Genomic DNA, 16,451 nt, shown 5'->3' with positions numbered 1-16,451 from the left:
GCATGCACTTTTCTGAGATTTTTGCGATCACTTTATTGAAGTGGCTGTGGATGTTGCCTTTACAGAGAGATGCTTGTATTAAAAATTTATTTATCTCCTTTTATTAAAAAAAATCAAGACTCGAGTCAAAGTCGCTGTACTTTGTGAGTGGAAAATATGAAAAGTCAACCAAGAAAAAGTAGCCAATCAGTAGCAATTTAAGAGCCAAAATGTTCATCACATATGCATTTCAATGGAAAGTGTCAAAATATTACTAGAATCTATCAGTGGCAAATCCTGTTTCATGCACAACTTTTTCTTCATTATATATTACTATGTCCTATTGTCCTCAAAGTTGAAATATATGGCGCCCAAAAAGGGTTTAACTTTTTGGTGCCAGATCCGAAACATAATTTTGGGAAAATACAGCCTCAAGAGATCAAGAAATGGCAAGTTTAAGAAACAACTTATACTAAAGGGAAAAAGAACTTATTTCACATGATTTAAAGCTGAAAAGAAACCAAAATTTCGGCCAACTTTTGGACCGTGTTCATCAAATCACAAGTATTTCCATACTACTCTACATATAAAATCATTTAATCCTACACAACTGAAGAAAAAAAAACAGGAAAAGGAATCAGGTTCTAGAAAGATCCCCCTCGAACCCACCTGGCTGACCTAGTTTTTGATACACCAGAGTAGTAGTCCCCGACGTTCGCCACAAATAGAGGATCCCTCTCATCAGCTGTTGCCTCGTTGCCACCTTGATTTACCTGTTCCGCCTTTTCCAGTTCTTTCGTCAGATCATCCATCATCTTCTTTAAGTTGGCCTTCTGTATCTTGCCCGACTCTCCCGTTGAGACTCCAACCATTGTAATCTTGGGGAGGAATGGAGATAACTGCAACTCTTGATCTCTGTGTTGCCTGGTGCTCTTAGGATCTCTGCACAGAAATTAGATAAAGTTTATTACAAAGGGAATGCTCGAAATCACAAGAAAATAATTAAGATAGATCCTCTTGACATGGAGGCTGATGGTGAAAACCTTGCGCCTAACGGATTCTGCTGATCTTGCTGTTGCTTTGACCAAGGATTACTAGACCAATCTCCAAAAGGGAACTGGAAACTCAGCCTCTGTTGCTTATGGCGAGTACTGTCTTTTGTTTCCACTAGAGAGTTGGGTTTTGTAAGTTGAGCATCTTCCTCAGACTCAGAGTTAGAGACTAAGTGGGATGGATTTCTAGCTCTCTGAAAAGCAGCAGCACTCCTGCAGCAGGATACATGATGGAGTATGTAATATGAATATAAAGAGAGAGAGCATGAGCATAATATACTTGACATAATTATGTAATGGATCGAGAGAAACACCCTCCTCAACAAGAAGAAAGTATAATGTTATTTGCTTGTAGAGTGTCAAAATGTGACGACTTCCATCATGCAATCGTACCATCAAATAAATGTCAAACGAGGATTCCTAATAGAGCGAGGACTTTACACCTAAATCAACAGTATATTAAATATTTGCACTCCATAATACAGTTGACAAAATCACACATCTCGTAATCTTACTACTTTCATATAAAAGAAGATAGTGCATTATATTCATGTGAGTAAAAGACAATTTCTCATTTTCATAAAGCCCCTCTTTAAGCATAGTGAAAGTTGCACTTGGGTTGGAAGTTTTTGTGTGGGAAGTAACAAAATGAGAAGAGAGGAAAGAAAGAGAACAGACACACACACAAACCGACAACCAAAAAAAATATGAAAAACTGTTAAGGGGACTAGTAATGAACACACATTCATTAAAAAGGGCATATATGCTCCATTGCTTTTGGCATCTCTATTAATAAAAGATATATGGAAGGAACTAGGTGAATAAATAAAATGTGTAAATTAGCTGTTTAAATATTTCCAGAAAAAACATTGAATCAGGACAGAAGAATATAGAGCTTCGGACGTACTTTCTCTGAAAGGAGTCGATCACATAGGGAAATTTGGGCTGAATTCCAGTTGCCTTACGCAACCATCTGTTACCGAGAATAACCTTGTCAACAGCATATAGAAGCTGAATCTCAGCAGCCTTTGAGATGACACTTAAGGGTATACCAGGATGACCCATTTCGTCTAGGACTTCCTGAACCTTTCAAGCAGCAGCAACAGACAGAAGATCCATTTATTCACAGGTACTCAATAACATATGCATGATAATATTTGACTTGGGTAATTGATTTAATATATACTGGGAGTGCAATCTGACCAAAATTAACAGCAGAAGGTTGTCTTAGTGGTATAGTTTTCTCAGGTTTGGCCAATTGCGCAGCACAAGTTATGATTTTACAGAAATGGTGTATCTTTTCTAATTCCTATTTCAATATAATCTTTATTATATAGTGGCTTCTTAAAATTTTGTAGCCAACTAGCAAATGGTCAGCACTAGACAAATAGATCTGTACCTCTGGGGGATCCCACATGCTTTCATTCATCTCTTCAACAGCTTCTGCTGACAGGCTATCATCAATAACATCTCGTCGCCGTTGCGAATTTCTTGTTTCAATCAATGCATGGAAATGTTGATCTACTGACTCTTGAAGAATGTTATCTAGCATCTTTTTATCAAAAAAGTAAGGAGTATACCTGGCATAGGGTGATAATGCCAATGGGTGTCAGAATGAACTCCAAACAAAAAACAAATTACACGAATGGGTTAAAAGTTAAAACATGCAAAACAAAACCTGAATTTCCCAAAAGTCGTACTTACAGCGAGTCAACAAAACTTAGTGATACATTGAATCCTTTTAGCTGATCATAACGTATTAATTATTGAGGGATATCTCAATTTTGAAATGCAGTAACAAAATGAAACCTAATGATGTAATCATGGAAGATATTAGGAATTTTTCGGAATATGGACGAAAGAGAGATTACTGAGGCATCAAAGACAAATTATATTGTGATAGCTTCACCAATGCACAAAAGATTTATTAGTGCGCATACTAACAAAGAACTCCTTGCAAATTATTCTCATTCAAACATACATAGAAAACATTACTCACCACTTGATGCCATCCATTGTTGCAATAGCAATATCCATGTTCTGAGCACTAAAGACAGGAACACCCTCCACTTTCTTTTTACCATTGATTTGGGGAAATACTTTCAGAAGTTTGTTAGCTTCCTTAACCTGAAAGCAGCATATTGGAGTCATTGGTAACTGCATTTTTAGAACATCATAACTGAATGTTTGTGCCACTTCAATATCAAACAAGTTTTAAACAAGAGCTTGTAGGTGGGTCTAACCTGTCTTTCATTTGGAATAAATTGAAACATATCAGGTTTCTCCTGCATTGCAGATGAAAAGTTCACAAATATATCAGTTTAGAAAGCTCCATATAATTATTGTCTCCCTCTCCCCCAAAAAAAAACATCATGTACGAAGAAGAAAAATGGAAAGGTCATGATAACGCATGAATGAGTCCTTATTTATAAGTTTAAGTTGAAGGAGTTCCAAATTACACCTTGCAGGAAAACATCAGAAGCATTTAAAACTAAGAAATTGGAATAGTTTTAATAGCTTTGTTCTCTTTGATTTTGTATAAAAATCACCATTGGTAGTGATATAATACGTTTGTAGGAATTTGTAACAGAACCTAAGAACGTAAAGCATCAACTGGTTACTGGAGTTTTATACCATTAAAGAAACTAAAGTTTGGTCTTAACCAACAAAAAAGAAGGCTGGGTGAGTTCTGCAATTAGATGAATCATTTAATTAAGACTAGATCCATAAACTGATCAAGCTAGTACCTTAAAATGCTCATATGCAATATCAAGACGGCATGCACCAACCACCCCGCTGGGTATATTGAGCTTTTTTACATAAGAAACTGGACCACAGTGAAATAGAGATTTCATCAACTCAAGCTACATCTAAGGTGGAAATCACCAAGAGCGAAAACAATGATAATTAAATAATTTGAGCACCATGCTATAAGAACCAAATTACTAAACATGAAAAAAACTTGGAACAGCTAGTGTTGTTTCACTAGAAACCTTTCCATAGAGCTAATGGGTGGATAGGAGCAAATGTTTCCTGGGACAATAGAACGAGGTAAAGAGAGAGCAGTTTTCATACCCGCATCTCCGAGATCCATGAAGAAACGGAATACAGGACCATTCCTTTCGCTTTTAGTCACTGCTGCAAACATCTTCTTTAGCCACTCTGGTGTTCTGCCATAAAAGATGATAAGGATAAGATGCATATCTGCAAATGAATTTGTGAAAGGAAAAAAAGCCGTGTCTCACAATAATAATGTGATAATGGGGGTTCAGAGACTCAAGCAGGTTGACTAAAACTTTAATTTTCTCAGCAACAGCAAGTCAGCATAATCTCAGGAATCACCACGGAAAATATTCTGGAGAAGAATTGTGTATGTTTTTGTGTTCAAACGCAAGGAAAGAGGTAAGGCATAGTTACTCCCGTGGAAGTGCTTGAAATTGAAGCTGCAAGTGGAAATATGCATGCAGCTGTATAGAATAGATGAAACACTGCGTAGTAACTAAAGCCACTCCACTCCCAGTTCCAATTCCAAATGCTCTAGCAGGAAAGCACCAGGAAAAGAAGGCACTGACGCCAATCAAACCAAGTTCAAAATTACTTTGACAAACAGGAAACATTTTCACTTTTTCAGTTGTTTATGAAGCGTTTGAAAATCACAACACCTTAGTTACTTGTAAAGTGGAAAGTACATGAAGACTTCAAAAAGAAGCAATTCTAGTGCCATTAACAATAGCAGTGCTAGTGCTAGACAATTAGTGATGAGGCCAGTAATTTTCCTGCAACTGATTGTGCATGATTGGGAACACTTGCATTCTCTCAGGGACCAAAAGAAGTCATTCTTAACCTTTGTGGCTTTGCTTCCTCTTCTTTGTTCAAAAACCAATTGAAAAATAACCATACCGACATTTGTTTTCTTTTTTCAATTCTTAATTAAGAGAAACCCTTTTTAAACTCTAATCCCACATAAATTAACATCGTTGCATCATTCTAACTAGTTTATACTTATTTTGTCCACAACCGAAAGGCAACAGTATAGTAAAATATGATTGCTTACACTTTCAGTTCCATAGCTTTCATATATGAAGGAAAAATTACAGGGCAACCAAGCAGCAGTTCAAATGGAACCATTTACTCTAGTTACCAACAAGGATTCCAACTTTGGTTCCAAAAAAAACAGGAAACCAGTCAGATTCTCATTGCTCAAGTCACTCCCACTATCCCACATCAGGATTCAATCATATCACATTAGAATTTCAATACCAGCTTCTTCAATTAAATCCAAAATTACCAACGGTGACCTAGCCCTGGTAATTTCTATATCATCAGTTCCGCAGTTATCCTTATCCCAGTGTAGAAATAGTAACTAAATTTATTCGAAAACATTCCAGCAACAACTCCAGGATATCTTTACCATGCACCAGTAAAACCACAACTCTGTCTATCGAGAAAACCTAAAAATATACTAACAAATCATTCAACGGAAGATTACTGAATGTCAACGAACTGAGACTGAGACCAATACCTTTTAGATATGAAAGGAATATCAAAATGAGTCGAAACAGCCATCAAGCCGGTGCCGGAAAGGTCGCACATGCTGAAAACCTGGCCCACAAACGCCGGGCCGCCGCCTTTCCCGGTCGAAATCCGAACTGTGGAGGGGAATCCCGCGCCCGTCTCGTAAGACGGCGAGGTCTTGGCGGATGAGGAAGGCGGATTATTCGAAGGCGAGGCTGAATCGGAGGGTGAAGTGAGTGAGAGGGGCGAGTTGGGGAAGAGAAGAGGGAGGTGGATTTTGGAAGAGGGCGGCGCAGAATATTGCCCCTTGGGAGGGAGGAAAGAGGATAGGTTGGCGGCGGCGGTGTGGAGGAATCCGGTGAAGTGAGCGGCGGGGTGGCGCCGGCGGTTGCGATTGTCGTCGGCCGAAGCCATGGGATGGGAAGGTTCGATCGTTGAGAGTTGAAATCCACACAAACTTAGTCGAGAATACTTATTTCATTATTTTGTGTATTAAAGTATTTCCGTCTCTTTAATTGATTCAGAACTAATTAAATTATAAAATTATTTTAATTGGACGAAGATATCTATAATTAATTAATATTAATTATTATATAATTATTTATTATCTGAAAATTTATTTAAGATTAGAATTACATTCTCCATTACAATTAAATTGACTCATATTTTTATTTTTATTAAAGAAGGATGACTATGACTAATTATCATGTATTACTTGTTATTAATCTAGTGTTAAGTTGGTCAACGTGAATCAAATAGTATAATAATACATTTTATTATGTGATATTTATAATTTTGAACACCGAATAACATGTTAATATATATTGGTATAAATAATAGTCTTTCTATATCAATCTTTTCTAAATAATTTCAATTTAAAATAATATTTTAATAATTTTTCATATGATATCAATTTTGTTTTCATTTATTCTATTCCTATATCATCAATTATTTTATCGTTTACTTCATCCGTCACACTTGAAGAGATAGGAGTAGACGAGTAGTACATTTTTGTTTTTGGCTATATGACATTTCTAAATATATAATCGTCACTCTTTCTATTTTTTTCATTTTTATTTTATTTACTTCACTTTACTCATATAGTAATAGTACTACATGAAATTCAATACAGTAGTAAATTATAAATGTTCTATTTAGAGTGGGATTGAGAAGTACTATCTTCTAACGATGATTCATTTGCATATGTTTAAAAGTAACCGTTGTAACATCATTTTTGTATGTTAAATACTTAGATACGTGTGTTGAATTGATACTTGTTGCCAACCATGATCATGTATTAATGAATGTATGAAGTATTTTATATTATTCGTGCATAATTATGATAATCCTACCGAAATTATTATGAATAAATCTGCATGGTTTTTGCAAAGATGGTTTTCGTTATGAGTATAATATAGTACTATGCATTTTCTTAATAATTTGTGGAATATTTTAACCATTTATGGGGATTGAACAAAAAATCGGTTGAAGTTAGAAGATGAAGAAGTTGATCATATATAGAGAGTGTGTGCGCGCACACGAAAGAGAAAGAAATAATCACTTTATATATAAAAGAATAACCAAATTAATATATTAATTTTATAATTAAATATATGCGCACAAAATAAATTATTTAATGCAAGATAAGTACTTAATGTTACATGTAAAGAATAGAATGAAAATGTATTCTAATTTTATATTAAAACTATGGTCAAGTATGAATAGATGCATCAAACAGTGAATGCTGAAAACCCAGTCTAATTGATAATGTTAAAATATACTATAATTCAAAAATCCACACATTTTATTGGCATTATATACACTGCACTTATGACATTACATAAATTGCATTTAGAGCGTGTAACATATTGCATTAAAACAAAAGTGCTTGCAAAAATTTGAAAAATACACTTAAACATTAAAATTTGTTTGGTATTGTACATATTGAACCTAGGACAAAGTATATAACATTAAGGTAATGCAATGAAGCATATTATTATATAAGTCATTATAGAAATATACAGATTACATTTTAATGCAATTTTTTTATAATTGAGATTTTATTAAAATTGTCATTATTTTCCTTCTAATTTAATCTTAATTTTACAATAAAAATAAGTTTTGACACTCCCTTCCCTAATCCATATAGGTGAATTTGTATATTAATTTTAAAATAAAAGCAAGTTTTGACACTCCCTTCCCAGTTCCCTAATCCATATAAGTAAATTTGTATATTAATTTTAAAATAAAAATAAGTTTTGACACTCCCTTCCCTAATCCATATAGGTAAATTTATAATTATATATATACGACGTATTGACTAAGAGAATACGCAATAAATTCCATAAGATCTGAATAGCTTAATAACACAGGCTAAATTCAACAGAATTCAGAAGAGGGTCCAAATTTCAATAAGAAAACAAACCAAAAACCGAACTATTGTGCTTTGCCCTCTTCTGATCTTGGCGTCATATCGTTCATATCAATTACTCGTCTGCAGCTGCATCCAGTAATCAGATATTTCTACTTCATCTCCGGCTATTGGTAATTTTACGTTTCTGTGATTGTTTTCTTTTGGCGAATCGTGCTGTAAATATTGTTTGTTGATTCTCTTTTAATGGGCTTCTTCAATTTTGTTCGTGATGGTGATTTTAATTTTGAATTGTTTTTCTATGTGGGTTTTACAGAGGTTTTGAATTTTTTTGGGGTCGTCAAGTTCGTGTCTGTGTTTGTGAGAAAGAGCGTTGTCATTTTGTCATCGCATCATTCCCATCTTCTAATTTTTAAGTAGTTAAAGATCTAGTATAGGGGTTTCATCGGCTTGTTTTCTTGGGGTTTAGATATTTATCTTTGTGATGCAATTGTATAATGAATTTTGGATTCACTGGAATGTTGTTTCTATATCTGTTTAATGCCTGGATCAATTGCAAAATTTGTTGAATCGGCTGATTTAGAATTGAGTGGAAATATGGTGTATCAAGATGGAATTGCACTGAGAAACATGAAAAGATTCTGGTTGGAAAATATTATGGGGAATTGATAAACTAGCAAATTATATCCACTGCTAATTTATGTGTGTTTTTTTGGCTTCTTAGCTCAGATTTTATTTACTTTTATATCGCCCTGTGGTTGCATTGTATTCCCTCCGTCTGAGAAAAGTACGCAACATTTGATGGACACTAGTGTAAGAAATTTGTCGATGTTTGTGTTGTGTTTTAATGGATAAAGGTATAGTTATGCCCCCCCCCCCCCCCCATTTGGAAAATCATGGTATCTTTGGTAAATAAGAGGCACTTGTAAGGTTGAAATATAAAGTGGAGGGCGGGGTGATATTCTGTATACGTTTCGTGGATGGAGGGAGTATATTATTAAAGTTTTAAGATCTGTTGAAGTTACATGTGATATGATATTAAAGTCGTCTTGTTCTTGAGTTCTTACATATATTGGCAGGTGTTCATTTTTACAAACAACACAAGGATTAAGCATCATGGCTAATTCAGAAGAAGAAAATTCGTTATTTCCAATTTTCATTTTGTCTATGATCGCCTTGCCATTGGTTCCGTATACCATACTGAAGCTAGTCCGTGCTGCATCAAAGAAAGCAAAGAGCATACACTGTGGCTGTTCTGATTGCGCTCAATCAGGGAAATATCGGAAATCTGTTTTTAAACGGGTCTGTGGCACTTTTTAGCTGCTAGACTTATATTGCTGCTGTTATGCAATTAATAGTTTTACCATTTATTTCATTATTTCAGATGGGAAATGTCTTAACATGTGGTAACTTCACTCTGGTGCTGCTATGGGTCATCACGGGATTTCTTGTTTTCTACATTAAGAACATGAGCCGTGAGGTAAACCAATTATTATGCATTTTCTCTAAGTACTCGTTCTTTTATTTTACACTGTATCATATATGCACATGCCGTTCAATGATTGAACTTCACTGTTCACTCAGAATAACACTTTCTATGTAAACTCAGATCCAAGTCTTTGAGCCGTTCAATATTCTTGGATTGGAGCCCGGAGCATCAGACTCTGCAATTAAGAAGGCATATAGGAGACTCTCCATCCAGTACCATCCTGATAAAAATCCCGACCCAGGTATTCTACGTTTTTGGTTCTGCTGTGCTAGTTTTGTGCCAAAGCTATGTTTATAAGATGTTACGTATACTCATTCTGGCTCAAACTTTTCAGCTGCCCATAAGTACTTTGTCGACTCCATATCCAAAGCTTACCAGGCTCTTACAGATCCAATCTCACGAGAGAACTTTGAAAAATATGGTCATCCTGATGGTAGGCAGGTAATATACTTTCAAATAAAAGCTTCTTGTTTTTTTCATAATGCAGAAACTTCGATGCACAGTTAGAGCTATGAACTATTGAAGTTTGAATGAGTGACTCTAGGTAACATTTAACGCTACAATATTTATGGTGCAGGGGTTTCAAATGGGAATCGCTCTTCCTGAGTTTCTTCTCAATAATGGTGGCGCATCTAGTGGAATTTTACTGCTTTGGATAGTTGGTATCTGTATATTGTTGCCACTTGTTCTGGCGGTTATATATCTGTCTAAATCTTCAAAGTATACTGGAAATTATGTAAAAAATGACACACTGGCGGCCTATTACCACTTGATGAAACCTTCTTTGGCTCCTAGGTATATATTTCTTTCTACATTCGTGCATCACTTGAATCAGTCCTACATGGATATAAATAGTCTTGAATTGTGTGTTACATGACTTAAGACATGTGTTTAGCTAGTGACTTGTGGCCTACATGGATTTTGGATATTAACTATATATTGTACTTTGTCATGGAATAGATACAAATTCATGTCTGTTGAAACTTACTGGTCATGCAATGATTATATTACTGATGAAGTCCTTCCATAAAACACATCACTCTCAAGTTCAAGTTTATATTATTGGGTACTCTATTATATTTAATGATTGAATCTTTGACCAGTGATGTGAATATTGTATGTGCAGCAAAGTCATGGAGGTCTTCGTCAGGGCTGCTGAATTCTTGGAAATTCCAGTACGCAGATCTGATGACGAACCCCTTCATAAACTCTTTATGACAGTAAGAGGTGAATTAAATCTAGACCTTAAAAATATTAAAAAGGAACAAGCAAAGTTTTGGAAGCAACACCCTGCACCTGTTAAGGTAAGAGAATCTTAGAAGTGGAGAATCTCTTTGGTGTTAGGTTGAATATAAATTATCTGAACTCAACTATTATTTGGGTCCGCTAATTTCAGGCAGAACTGTTGATTCAAGCGCACTTAACTCGTGAAACGGCATCATTGACCCCAGATCTGCAACGTGATTGCAAACAGGTGCTTGAATTTACACCACGTCTCCTTGAGGAACTAATAAAGGTTAGTACCCTAACACTCTAGTAGCTATCCATTTATAGTCTTGTAAGTAGCATCCTCAAAGTTTGCTACAAAGCTTGATGCAGTTCCCATACATTACTGTCTTCTCTAAAAGGCTTCTCTGTCCCCAAAATGTAATGGATCTGCTCTAACTGTAATTAATTGTCCGAGCAGATGGCAATCATTCCACGCAATTCTAAGGGGCATGGCTGGCTTAGGCCTGCAGTTGGAGTAATTGAACTCTCACAGTGCATTGTTCAGGTATCAAAGTGGCGACTATCTATTAAGTATTTATATCATAACTACCTGGAACTAAGCTGTTAATTCCGATTATTTACTGACTGACTTCTGAACCGTTGGCCCATTTTGCAGGCTGTTCCTCTTAGTGCTAGGAAAGCAGCTGGAGGATCTGCTGATGGAACTGCTCCATTTCTACAGCTTCCACATTTTAATGATGATATAATAAAAAAAATAACGCGAAAGGTATAACATGTTTCACATTTTTTCTTTTATCAAAAGCTTTTTCAGCTTAAATGAAAAAACTCTTACCTGTTTTTCCTTCTCCCTTCCCAATCTTTACTATGTAATCGCAGCCTGTTAAAACATATCAGATGCCATGTTTTGATACTAATATTCCTTGCATATTTTGCAGAAGGTGCGAACTTTTCAGGACTTTGAAGACATGTCTGCTCAAGAGCGTGCTGAGCTTCTCTCTGAAGTAGGCGGTTTATCTCAATCTCAAGTAGTGGATGTGGAGAAGGTGATGGAACTGATTCCTTCCCTGACGGTTGAAGTTACTTGTGAGACTGAAGGAGAAGAAGGTATACAAGAGGGTGATGTAGTTACAGTCAAGGCTTGGGTCACCTTAAAGCGCACAAATGGCTTGATCGGGGCCCTTCCCCATGCTCCCTATTACCCATTTCTCAGGGAAGAGAACTTCTGGTTGTTGCTAGCAGATCCCAACTCAAATAGCGTGTGGTTCTCTCACAAGATCAGTTTCATGGATGAGGCGGCCGCAGTCAGCGCTGCTTCAACAGCAATTGACGAGAGAATGGAAGTTCTTGGCGCCAGTCCAAAGGAGAAAACTGCTGCCATAAGGGAAGCTGTAGAGAAAGTAAAGAGCGGCTCTCGGCTTGTAATGGGCAAGTTCATGGCTGTGGCAGAGGGCAATTACAACCTGACTTGCCACGTGCTGTGTGATTCGTGGATTGGCTGTGAACAGAAATCGACACTAAAGCTGAAGATTCTGAAACGGACACGCGCTGGTACTCGAGGCGGGCAGTTAGGCGATGCAGGCACTCCTGAGGATGGTGTCGAAGAGGAAGAGGAGGAAATCGAGGAAGAGGAAGATGAAGATATCGAAAGTGAGTACAGTGACGAGGAGGACGATGAACCTGTAAACAAGAAAGGCGTCGCCAATGGCAAAGCTGGTAAGAAGAAGGGCAAGCAGTCTAGTTCAGAAAGTTCAGATGAGGAGTGAGCTTTTTACTAAAACATACATAGAAAAATTTCACTGGTTTTTGTTACCTCGGATTATAGACTAACATGGTCCATTTTTCTCTAAGCATGTGGATTGAGTTTACGGTTGAAACTAAAAAAGATACAAACTTTTCCATAATTTTTCGCACAATTGAATTGTTATTGCTCTTATTTATCTGTAGTTTTTTTTTTAATGAAATTTGTCAAAATCGACCTCCGAAATAAAAAGGGAGATGATTTGTTGACCAATAATTTCTTGACATACAAATGCAATAAAAGATATTTTCTGTCAAAATATTTTCATTGAAGAATTTTTTAATGTTTTAAAATGTAGATATCCATAGAAATCAGTTAATTGATGCAAGTGCTAAGTTTATTAACTCATTTACGAGAAACGCTAAAATAATTTATTCAATTAAAGTTGAGACATTTATTAGTGAAATGCTAATAGTAAAACGAATATACTAAAGTATAAACAGTTTATTGAAATAAAACGGAAACAAGGGATGAAATAGAACCACACGTTCCAATCCCAGAGGTGAGATGCCTTCAAAAATGCTGATGATTGAATCCGTCCCCGCCGCCGCTTTCTGCGCCGGCACCTTCCGATCTCCCGGTCGCATCCTCTCTCACCCCGCCGCCTTCTTTGTTCGCAGGTGCTACTTCTACTTCAGTACCCTTTCTGTGTGCTTGAATTGCAGAAAATGCTCCCTTTTTCGCAGATAAAGTGACAGTTATTTTGCGCTATTTAATTTGGTTGTTAGTAGAAATAGCTGGAGGAGCAAGGCGAGGAGCGTGGCCGGAGTTAGGGCGACTGCGAAGGATCAGTCCGGCTCGGATTTCGGTCCGGTGAAGCCGAATGCGAAGCCGCAAAGGTATCATCCGTCTGAGGAGATTGGTGATTCAGCGTTCCTGGAGAGTGGGGGAGATGCTATACTCACGCCTGCTGAGACTACTCGGACGATAATTGAGGTAATAATTCGGTTTCCATTATAGATTGTGGATGTGTAGTTGAGGTCAAAGTTCGGTTTCTCTGGATAATTTTTTGCATTTTTCTTAGTTGCATTGCTCATCTGTCATTGAGGCATGAGTCATGATTGATTTTGCTTTCTCTGTGAATTTTTTGTTGGTATTAGGTGAATAGCAAGGCGACATTAATGTTCTCTGGTGTCATTAGTGAGGAAGTTCATGAGAATATTTTCTGGCCGGACTTACCTTATGTCACTGATGAATATGGAAGTGAGAATCATTTTTCTTGTTTTAAGTTTTATGTAGCCATTTTAAATTATTGATTGAAAGGAATATTGCCTTTATCTTGTTCCCATTTTTTATTGGTCAGATATATACTTTCAAGTGAAGAATGATGAAGACATCTTGCAAACACTTACTTCTGAAGAAACTGTTGTGGTAAGATTAACTCTTTGATTCTCATGTTTGGAAGGATCTTATGATTCACATAGAGATTTTCATCAAATCCTTTTTATGATCTGTGTGAACTCGACCAGTATTGACTGTTCAAGACCATTGTATGATTTGACATAAGTTTGGATGGGCAGAGTGAACTGTATAGGGTTCACAGCTTGTTGATTTACACGGACGGGCATTGCATCTCTTGAATATATTTCTTATCATTGCATCATCTGACTTAAATGATTGTTTTGAGGCTTACTTGATTTTAGCACAATGCAGCAAGTCATAATTGGACTAGACACTGCAGAAATGTTAAGTGAGATGGAAGCACTAGGTCATTCAGAAATTGATTTTGGAATAGATGAGTTGGATGATGAAGATAGTGAATTTGACGATGAAGATGATGAAGATGGAGATGAGGATGATGATGAAGAGAATTATGAAAAGGTAAGGATATGCTCCTCGGTTTATGCACCTTTAAGTGTTTGCATTTACCTTCCTCTAAACCTTTGTGATGTTCATTATTCAGGATTGGGTTTCCATTCTTGATGAAGAGGATCAGGGTGAGGAAAGTGATGGCTCACTGGGAGACTGGGCCAAATTGGAAACTATGCGATCTTCTCATCCCGTGTATTTTGCCAAAAAGCTAGCAGATGTAAGTGTCACACTCAAGCTTTTTGACAACCATGCAAATATTTATTCAATATGATACTGCTACTCAGACTTTGCCTACGAATGTTAAGGACTCTTTCAAGTGCTTAACATCTTCTGATTTTTTCCCTCTATGACATTCTCTCTTCTTTTCATTATTGGGTATAGGTTGTGTCAGATGATCCTGTAGATTTTATGGAACAGCCCGCTGCTGGCCTTGCAATTCAAGGTCTTCTCAGACCTGCCTTTATTGAAGAACACTCGGTCATCCAAAAGCAGATATCTGGTCCTGAATCCTATGATGTGGATGCTGAAAATAATGACCAACAATTTCAAGGACATGTGCAGATTAATGGCCAAACACATGACGAAGATGTGGCACAAGAAAACCCAAACCGGGCAGAAAACTTGGAGAAAGATGAAAATGTGGGAAATGGATTTGCATTTTATAAGCTTGAGATGATTAAGATTCAGTTAGTTTCTGCTCTTGGGCATCAGGTGAACATTTGTTTAATTTTTTGTATCAGCAATATGTGGCATTTCATATTGAATTCTACTTTCTTTTCTTACTTCTTCAATCTTGAGTTCTGCAAGCGGAACTCTTTTCATACTCTTTCATTCTCAACATGACTTAATTTGCTCGTTATCCTACTCTTATGACCTGGTTTCTAGAAGCTTGTGTAGGGAACACAAATGTTATGTAAAGTGCTCAATGCTTCAATTTGGTTTGTTGAGACTTGGACTATACTAGACGCACAGCTCATTGCGTCTAGGTTGGATGCAATAAGTTGATTTGTGTTATTCCTGCAGAGTTATGTTGAAATAGAAGATTTTGGAAGAGCTCAACCTGATGCAATAGCACATTCTGCTGCAAAGATCATATCCCGCCTCAAAGCTGGTGGAGAGAAGACCACACAAGCTCTTAACTCTCTCTGTTGGAGATGCAAGGGTATTCAAGTGGAGGTAGCACTTTGCACTCTGTTTGTACAAAAAAATTACTTACTAGTAGTATTATTTTGGGCATGAGAAGTCCTCCATGTCCAATTTGTGCTACAAACGGGTTCATTACTTTCTAAATGGTTGTAGAATGTTAAAACATGCTAGTTTTTTTTAATGTAAAATGGTGGCAGGAATGTGCTCTGATTGGAGTGGACAGCCTTGGGTTCGATGTAAGAGTCTGCTCGGGGATACAAGTTCAGACATTGCGTTTTGCATTTAAGAAAAAGGTACTATAATAAAATTTCCATTGTTTACATTTAGGAATCTGATAACGTTTTTCATCATCAACCGTGTATGGGATTTGCAGGCTTCATCGGAGTATAGTGCTGAGAGGCAATTGAATGATCTGCTGTTTCCTAGAACCCAGAAATTTCAGCAAAAGAAAGAAGCTCAACAAACTGAGACTTAACTTGTACATTCTGTTTTTCTTTCTTCCCAAAGTTGTACAGAGCATCTAGTATTGAATCTCTTTCATTTATTATTCCTTAACTGCAACAAGTTCATAATGATGGAAATTTGGTCTCGTTTTTGTTCAAGATGATACACATTAGTTCCGGGTGGTTGTGTTTTGGATGACTAAAGTCTAATTTTGGTCCCCTATATTTGCTATAAAAAAAATTTGGTTTCATACATTAGGATTGTAACCTTTTGGTCCAATACATATTATTTTGATACCTTTTGGTTCTAAACATATTATTTTAGTTCAAAATAACCATTTTCTGTTAAATTAACGTTAAAGTATTTGACAAATATTTAAGTTTGAAGTAGAGCTATGAAAAATCTTGTTTTAGGAAACAAGAGTTTTAGGATCAATTAACTATGAATGAACAGTTTAAAAAATCAAACAATTTTTTATGTATATAAAAATTTATAATTTATATAAATGAAATTTAAATTTAAAAATATCAAATTTACTCTAATTTATTATCTATTCATTTAACACTCTAAACATTCTTTTCTTAAATTCTATACCGAAAAATTTTGTCTCAATAA

General features: G+C 36.2%; 3 protein-coding genes across 6 annotated transcripts; 2 read left to right on the top strand and 1 right to left on the bottom strand.

Moving 5' to 3' along the window:
- Window positions 1-452: 452 nt before the first annotated feature.
- Window positions 453-6,017, bottom strand: LOC125215899 (Tic22-like family protein). Of its 2 annotated transcripts, none has more exons than XM_089069274.1 (9): window positions 5,554-6,017; window positions 4,107-4,201; window positions 3,779-3,858; window positions 3,275-3,316; window positions 3,031-3,158; window positions 2,431-2,611; window positions 1,939-2,111; window positions 1,023-1,244; window positions 453-921 (listed from the first exon to the last, which is right to left on the bottom strand). In XM_089069274.1, exons 1-9 carry the CDS (start codon window positions 5,958-5,960, stop codon window positions 624-626), a joined length of 1,626 nt encoding a protein of 541 aa, XP_088925400.1. In that variant the 5' UTR covers window positions 5,961-6,017; the 3' UTR covers window positions 453-623. The 2 variants fall into 2 exon arrangements, with proteins under 2 accessions (XP_088925400.1, XP_047973439.2); XM_048117482.2 differs by having other exon boundaries at window positions 1,939-2,117; window positions 5,554-6,016.
- Window positions 6,018-7,907: 1,890 nt separating this feature from the next.
- LOC125213661 (dnaJ protein ERDJ2A-like) lies at window positions 7,908-12,537 on the top strand. The gene is made up of 11 exons (XM_048114322.2): window positions 7,908-8,090; window positions 8,997-9,219; window positions 9,302-9,397; window positions 9,527-9,647; window positions 9,741-9,847; window positions 9,984-10,201; window positions 10,533-10,710; window positions 10,803-10,922; window positions 11,094-11,180; window positions 11,292-11,402; window positions 11,572-12,537. Exons 2-11 carry the CDS (start codon window positions 9,034-9,036, stop codon window positions 12,397-12,399), a joined length of 2,052 nt encoding a protein of 683 aa, XP_047970279.2. The 5' UTR covers window positions 7,908-8,090; window positions 8,997-9,033; the 3' UTR covers window positions 12,400-12,537.
- Window positions 12,538-12,890: 353 nt separating this feature from the next.
- Window positions 12,891-15,994, top strand: LOC125213662 (Pentatricopeptide repeat (PPR) superfamily protein). Of its 3 annotated transcripts, none has more exons than XM_089068029.1 (10): window positions 12,891-13,054; window positions 13,172-13,370; window positions 13,535-13,637; window positions 13,738-13,805; window positions 14,088-14,255; window positions 14,338-14,463; window positions 14,628-14,957; window positions 15,270-15,422; window positions 15,590-15,685; window positions 15,766-15,994. In XM_089068029.1, the coding sequence occupies exons 1-10, from the start codon at window positions 12,942-12,944 to the stop codon at window positions 15,865-15,867; spliced, it is 1,458 nt and encodes a 485-aa protein (XP_088924155.1). In that variant the 5' UTR covers window positions 12,891-12,941; the 3' UTR covers window positions 15,868-15,994. The 3 variants fall into 3 exon arrangements, with proteins under 3 accessions (XP_088924155.1, XP_047970281.2, XP_047970280.2); XM_048114324.2 differs by having other exon boundaries at window positions 12,892-13,054; window positions 13,166-13,370; XM_048114323.2 differs by having other exon boundaries at window positions 12,892-13,054; window positions 13,163-13,370.
- Window positions 15,995-16,451: the final 457 nt, after the last annotated feature.

Source organism: Salvia hispanica, chromosome 3, assembly GCF_029641045.1.
Source record: "Salvia hispanica isolate PSC_SH4W2 chromosome 3, Shi_PSC_v1, whole genome shotgun sequence".
Lineage (NCBI taxonomy): Eukaryota > Viridiplantae > Streptophyta > Magnoliopsida > Lamiales > Lamiaceae > Salvia > Salvia hispanica.
The sequence above is the reverse complement of the archived record's forward strand: the minus strand, read 5'-3'. Positions and strand labels throughout refer to the sequence as shown.